We start from the raw sequence: 6,425 nt of genomic DNA on the forward strand, positions 1-6,425 counted from the left end.
TTCCTCTAGGCGGAGGAGGGGAGCATCAGGAAGATGCATTACATTCCCTGGAATGCGCTTAAGCTACCCAAGCGAAGAGGAGGGCTCGGAATCTCGGATACCTTTCTGAAAAATGTGGCATTGATTAGCAAGTGGCTACCAAAGCTTTTCGTTGGAGGGCTACCCTGGGTCGAAATTTCGCATTAGTTCATTGAGATGGGGTCCAGCTACAAAGTGGGACTATGGAGGGGCCTTTCCTGGTATGAAAGGCTCTTCTCAGACTTCCCCTTCTCTGTTAAGGGATCCTCTCTCTGTTACATGAGATAGTGGTGGCCTGGAAGGTGGCGGTGGCTAAACTTGTTTGGAAACCTATGGGCGGACTCGGGGGAGATGCTGGGCTTGCTGAGAGTATGTGGTGGAGCAAGGCCTTTGGTGCCAATGACAAGTCACTAGCCTGCCTGGACATGTCATGTGCCAGAAGCATTTTCAAAAAAGGTTTGCGACACTGGAAGCAAATCTGGATCCCAAGTTGGGGTAGTGGTGGCCGCAAGGAGACATAAGCTGTACATTCTCACTGACGGTGAGGGAAACGACGCTAGAATCCTAACCCTCTACTTGGGCGTCCAGCTGCCGAACTGCATTTTAGCAGACCAGAGAAGGCTGCTCCACTGGTTCCTGGGAAAGACCTAGTTGAGAAGAACCTTTGTGGGGCAAATGTACAAGGCCCTCCTGGAAGAGATGGCGGTTGCAGGAGACCTCAATTCGAAATGGGGTCTCCGGCGTTCCCGGCTTTGGTGGGATAAGCACTTGATAGACATCTAGAAGAATTGCCATATCGGGAAATTTGCCTTCCTCCTCTAAAAGATCTTACTCCATTGGACTCCTGTGCATGATAAATTGGCACGAAGAATAGCGGCGGTGAACCCGCTGTGCCCCCTTTGTGAAATGGCACTAGAATCCGTGCTTTTTCTATTCTGGAGTTGCCCCATGTCTCACCATGTGTGGAGAAAGCTTGAAGGAGCGATCAGATTATCGTGGATGATGACCTGCCTAAAACTGACTTGGAAACAGTTGTTGCTCAAGGAGACCACCGGGTGCTCATCCACTGTGGCATCCACGTGGCCGTTGATACCTGCCCGTGTCTCGCCATGTGTGGAGAAAGCTTGAAGGAGCGATCGGATTATCGGGGATGATGACCTACCTAAAACTGACTTGGAAATAGTCGCTGCTCGAGAAGACCACGGGGTGCTCCTCTACCGTGGCAACCGCGTGGCTGTTGATTAGAGGGGCGACCTACTATGCAATTTGGATAAGTTGCAACCAGCTGGCGTTCGGCTTGAACCTTGCACGGGAATGGCGCGTCCCTACGATTCTCCATCTATTGACTTCCTTTTAGTTGACTCTGTCCAGATCAAAGCTCGCAATGACTCGGTGACATTGGCGTGTGTGGAGGATATTAGAGCAGCTCTGGTTAGCTGCACGGTCCTAGGGTAGTTTGAGCCCCTGTCTAGCGTTGCTCTTTGAGCGCGGGCCTTGGGCTCTGCCCCTTGTTGGCCATAGTTTTGCCAAGAGTCCTCGAGGGGACTGACCCCCCCCCTTGTTTTTGGCGCTTTTTTGCCCCGTTAATATCAAAGCCTGCAGCGCATTTGAAAAAAAAGAAAGCTATTTAATCCCCTTACGGTTCTCGCGAATGACAGCTATTAGCGGATGAAATGCCGACTTCATAAGGGGGTGAATGAGCTCTAGATCAAAAGAAGTATCAGAAGCGACTTCATGCACCCACACACAGACAGGTTCTAGATGAGGAAAAATTGAAGTCCCCAGTTTTGGAGTGGGAGTGGAGATGCACTGTCGTGAGCTGCAACTTGAACGGTATTATATGTGTATAAATATGCACCCGGCCGTTCGTGAGTGATTGTCATTCTCTACGCCAGCATGCCGTTTAAATGCGGTCACGATCGTTGAGATGCTCGCAAACGATCACTGCAGCTCTTTTTTAGGTATAACGTCGGCGAAGCATGATGTTTCACGAGAACAGCAAGCTTGGGAGGTCGGCATGTCAAGGTTAAGGAAAGATCTCTTTAATCCGTCAAAGTGCGTACCCTGGCTTCGAGTGTTGAATGATCATGTGAGGGAGCAAGCAAATGTCTGCTAACCCGTTAAGGAAAGATCCCTTTAACCTGTCGAGCATTCGCGCACTGGAATGATGGGGGAACGGAAGGTTTACGGTGTGTTATTAGGAAGTCGATTCGTTAAGCGATCCATTGAGCTGCGGATGAGGATGTTGGATGAAGTAAAAGGAAGAAAGCAGGGAGGGGATCATCCGAGGGTTATGGAAAGACAAAGAAAGATTACACATACGTAATATGTAGAATTGGTAGGATTTCATTGTCAATGGTGAGTTGAACGTTGAATGCTAGTGAGATAAAGCGAGACGTGCTTGTATTATTAAGATGCTTTTGCAGCTTTATATCCGCAGACTCTGCTCTCTTCGGCCTTCTCTCTTTCCTGTTTTCAACAATGGCTGCTTAGCGCACATGCCCACGTCCACAGGTCTCCATACTGCTCTCTTTGCCCTCTCGACTCCCTGCCGAGAGTCGGCCGCCAATAGCCTTATCTATTCCCCTCACAGTGCATGTTTTCGCCCCTAGGTCCTTGCGAGAACCCAGAGATTCGGCATGAACCATGTGATCTGCCCCTTTTGGAATCAGAAGCTGCTGGCCTTTTTCCTCCTGACTTCCGTCGCTTCCAGTGAGTTCATTTTATCCGCCCCTTGCAGCAATGTCCCTAGAACTACAAGTGCTAAGACTATCTGTGCGCATGAAAACATGAGGGAAGGAATTAATGAATTTGGGTCCGTAAAAGCTAGATACAAGGCCCCCCTCCCCTGCAATGTCCCTAGAACTAGAAGTGCTGAGTATATTTGTGCGCATGAAAACCTGGGGGAAGGAATTAATCAATTTGCTAGATATAAGGCCTCAGCGATAGGAAACTAAGCTTCCCTTCTCAAAGCGAGGTCAAGGAAATGCATAAATGTTTTGTCCGGTGTTCTCTTAATGCGCAATTCCCAAGCCAGAAGGCATCTGGGCTTTTTGAACTTGACATGAAGCAATTGCAGTCCGCGAATTGTGAGGATTTTCTGTGTCTTTGCAACAGGAGCTGTGTCTGGGACCACGTTCACAATCGCCAATGGTTGTGATTACATAGTATGGCCAGGTATTCTGTCCAACGCGGGGGTGTCTCTACTGGCGAATGGGGGCTTTGTCCTAGACTCTGGCCAATCTATGACCTTAACAGCCCCGGCAGGCTGGTCAGGCCGTCTTTGGGGCAGAACAGGCTGTAATTTCTCTAGTGCTGGAGTAGGCACTTGTGCTACCGCGGATTGCGGTGGGAAGCTACAATGTGGCGGAGCTGGAGCCACTCCACCAGCAACACTCGTTGAAATCACTTTGCAAGGACCGACTTCGACTCAGGACTATTACGATGTCAGTTTGGTGGACGGGTACAATTTGCCTGTCACGGTGACTCCAAAGGATAGCACGAATGGAAGCTGTGGTGTCGCTGGGTGCAGCACCAACATCAACAGTGGTTGCCCGAGCGAACTACAAGTTGTAGACAACGGAGAGGTGGTCTCCTGCAAGAGCGCTTGCCTTGAATTTCGATCCGCACAATACTGCTGCGACGGTGCCTATGCCAATCCGACGACCTGCAAACCGACGACGTACTCCGAGATCTTTAAGGCAGCGTGTCCGAACGCATACAGTTATGCATACGACGATCCGACGAGCATCTTTACGTGCACGGGAGCAGACTATGCGATAACGTTCTGCCCGGCGTCTAATTCGAGGTGAGCCATGAATAGAGATCAAGTATATGATTGATAATCCATAGGTGATGTTCTCTTGCAGGCTGTATGTGATGAATAATGGGTCCTGGGGTTCTGTATGACGTGATAGAGAGAGAGAGATGGTTCAAATTTTTGGAACGTGGATGTGGAATTGGCTGGAAACTGTGGAAAGGAAGGGTGAAAACGTGGGTAGATGATAAATTACTAAACGGATGGTGGCTGCGTGAACGTCGGGTGGGGGAATGCGGATGCATGTGGGATGGTTGAGTGAGAAGAGCGCGAGTGGGATACAACCGACCAGCAGCAGCGATGCTACGATGGTGAGCTCACAAGCGTGGAACGGGGATGCGAGCAGCGCGAGAGGACGAGGTGCTGCTGGAAGCGATTGCAAGGTACGTGGACGATGGTTACTGCTGCTGCTTTTGGGCTTGTGGGCGGCGTTCCTCTAGGCCTCCAGTGCTCCACCGTGCAAAAAAATCTGTGACAATAACAACAGTCTCACAAAGCTGCTTTGACGCAACGAGAAGAAGCCTACCCTTCTTCCATCGGACAGCCTTACCCACACACTTACTTTTTACTAAGCCCTTTCTTATGCTCCCTCTTCCCCCACACCCACCCCCACTTACCCCTTTTATTTACTCTTTCCTCACACCCTTCCAATCTCCTTAAGAGCCTCATTGAAGAAGACACATAGGCCAGAGTCTCGTGGAAGAAGAAACATGATAAATAAATCTTGCCATTTTTTCATTTTCAAATATGGTGGTTCTATCTTTCTATAATTCTTTAAATATGGTTGATCTATCTTGTCGCTTTTCCATTTTCAAGTATGGTTGGTCTATCTAATATGATTGCAAAAATATCACCGAAAGGGAGTTAGGTGAGTGCGGTTTTCTTTTATCTTTCCCAACACTAGAGAATAACCTATCTATGAATGAGCCAAAAGAGGTGGCACCTATAGAAGGGAAAGAAAATAGTATTGTTGATGTATCTAAACATATGGCTAAACCCAAGAAAGAGCATAGAAAATGACATTCATCATGTCCCATAGCCCTATAGCATGCTCAGGGGGTCACTTATAAATATGTAAGCATATAGCATGTGTGTTCAATAGAAGGTATTTTTAGAATCCCTTTTTTATACATTTTCACATACATAAGAGTATCATATAAGGGGTAATTCAAAGATTGAATAGAAAAAGGGTGTTTTTTATTCATGATGAATTTATAGATAAGGGGTTTTACAAATAAGCCTTGAATGCACGTGATATATAGGGTTTACATATGGTGGACCCTTGAGATAGCATGTCAAATTTCGAACACCATATATCTTTCAATTAATATGCTCTTGCCACATGTCCAGTCGCATGGGAGAATAGTAAGCTAAAAGTTCCATAATAATCCTCCTTCTTTCATGGAAGCATGTGTATATATTTGCTTCATAGAAAAACTTGCGCTAAGGTTAATCTTAGTTTTGCATGTCATTAGGAAAAGAGGGAGCTCATTTTGGAGCCCTGTAAGAAATTCGCTATTTTCTCTTTTATCTCTCTTTTAAAATGTGAAAAAAGCAATAAAATACAGAGATCTGTCAGTTTGGGATCACAGATGTGTTAGTCCAGGGAAAAAAGTCCTTTCAAATAATTGAGAAGACGCTACATTAAACTCTCCATATAGATCCCGCATCTCTTTTGATGGCGGCCTCTCATAAAGAACCCATCACGACATCACTAATCCATATTTTTTCAAATATTTGAATGGTTACCGCGAAAGATTAAATGAAAGAGCAGCTACAAAGGGAAATCGAAGAGCATTCAAAGATAAAGAATGAGCTAAGGAGAGCAAGAATGAAGAGAACTGTTCTTGGAGAGAGACAACGAAGTAAGAGAATTCGAAACATTGCGAAGTTGAAAGCTGGCACTGGAGGATGTAAGCACAGAGTACAAAAAGCAACGTAAGAGTACATGTATCTTGGACCAAGAAATGTCGATAAATTCAGACTTGAAAGAGCAGAGCTCTGCAAAGGGAAATCGAAGAGCATTCAAAGACAAAGACTAAGCTAAGGAGAGCAAGAATGAAGAGAACCATTCTTGGAGAGAGACAACGAAGTAAGAGAATTCGAAACATTATGCAATTGAAAGCTGGCACTGGAGGATGTAAGCGCAGAGTACAAAAAGCAAGGTAAGAGTACATCTTGTTTAGCCATTGTATTTGTATATGTGTGTCTGTCTTGCAAGAAAATTTGTAATATTGCAAAGTTTACTTGTTGCAGGAAAATTTTAGGACCTGAGAAAGAAAACATTGATCCTATTTTAATTCCAAGTATAAAGGGTTTAGTCTCCACTGTTGTTGCAAAGAACATGATGGAGGAAAAGAAGTTTAAGAAGGTAAAATATGAAGTGCTTTGAAGACTTTGTATCGGAAAGTAAAGCTGATGTCACAAAAATTCAAGAGGCTCTTGATGTGAGTAGAAAGGGATATACTTCAATATTTAGAGTTGTGTCATTAACATTAAAAGATCAACGGATAAAACATGTGTTGTTACCAACACCAGCACAAGTGTGGAAGGAACGAGGTCATCTCAACCAAGAAATTGATAAGTTTAT

The 6,425-nt window shown here is 45.7% G+C and overlaps 1 protein-coding gene across 5 annotated transcripts; it reads left to right on the forward strand.

Moving 5' to 3' along the window:
- Positions 1-1,831: 1,831 nt before the first annotated feature.
- On the forward strand, positions 1,832-4,553 carry LOC147888860 (pathogenesis-related thaumatin-like protein 3.5). 5 transcript variants are annotated; one of them, XM_087392255.1, is made up of 3 exons: positions 1,832-2,043; positions 3,136-3,826; positions 4,095-4,553. In XM_087392255.1, exons 1-3 carry the CDS (start codon positions 1,998-2,000, stop codon positions 4,273-4,275), a joined length of 918 nt encoding a protein of 305 aa, XP_087248381.1. In that variant the 5' UTR covers positions 1,832-1,997; the 3' UTR covers positions 4,276-4,553. The 5 variants fall into 5 exon arrangements, with proteins under 5 accessions (XP_087248381.1, XP_087248380.1, XP_087248383.1 ...); XM_087392254.1 differs by lacking the exon at positions 1,832-2,043 and adding an exon at positions 2,459-2,730; XM_087392257.1 differs by lacking the exon at positions 1,832-2,043 and adding an exon at positions 2,459-2,730 and having other exon boundaries at positions 4,102-4,553.
- Positions 4,554-6,425: the final 1,872 nt, after the last annotated feature.

This window comes from Dipteris shenzhenensis, chromosome 21 (assembly GCF_047967505.1).
Source record: "Dipteris shenzhenensis isolate YYH24624 ecotype China chromosome 21, Dip_SZ_1.0, whole genome shotgun sequence".
In the NCBI taxonomy this organism is placed as follows: domain Eukaryota; kingdom Viridiplantae; phylum Streptophyta; class Polypodiopsida; order Gleicheniales; family Dipteridaceae; genus Dipteris; species Dipteris shenzhenensis.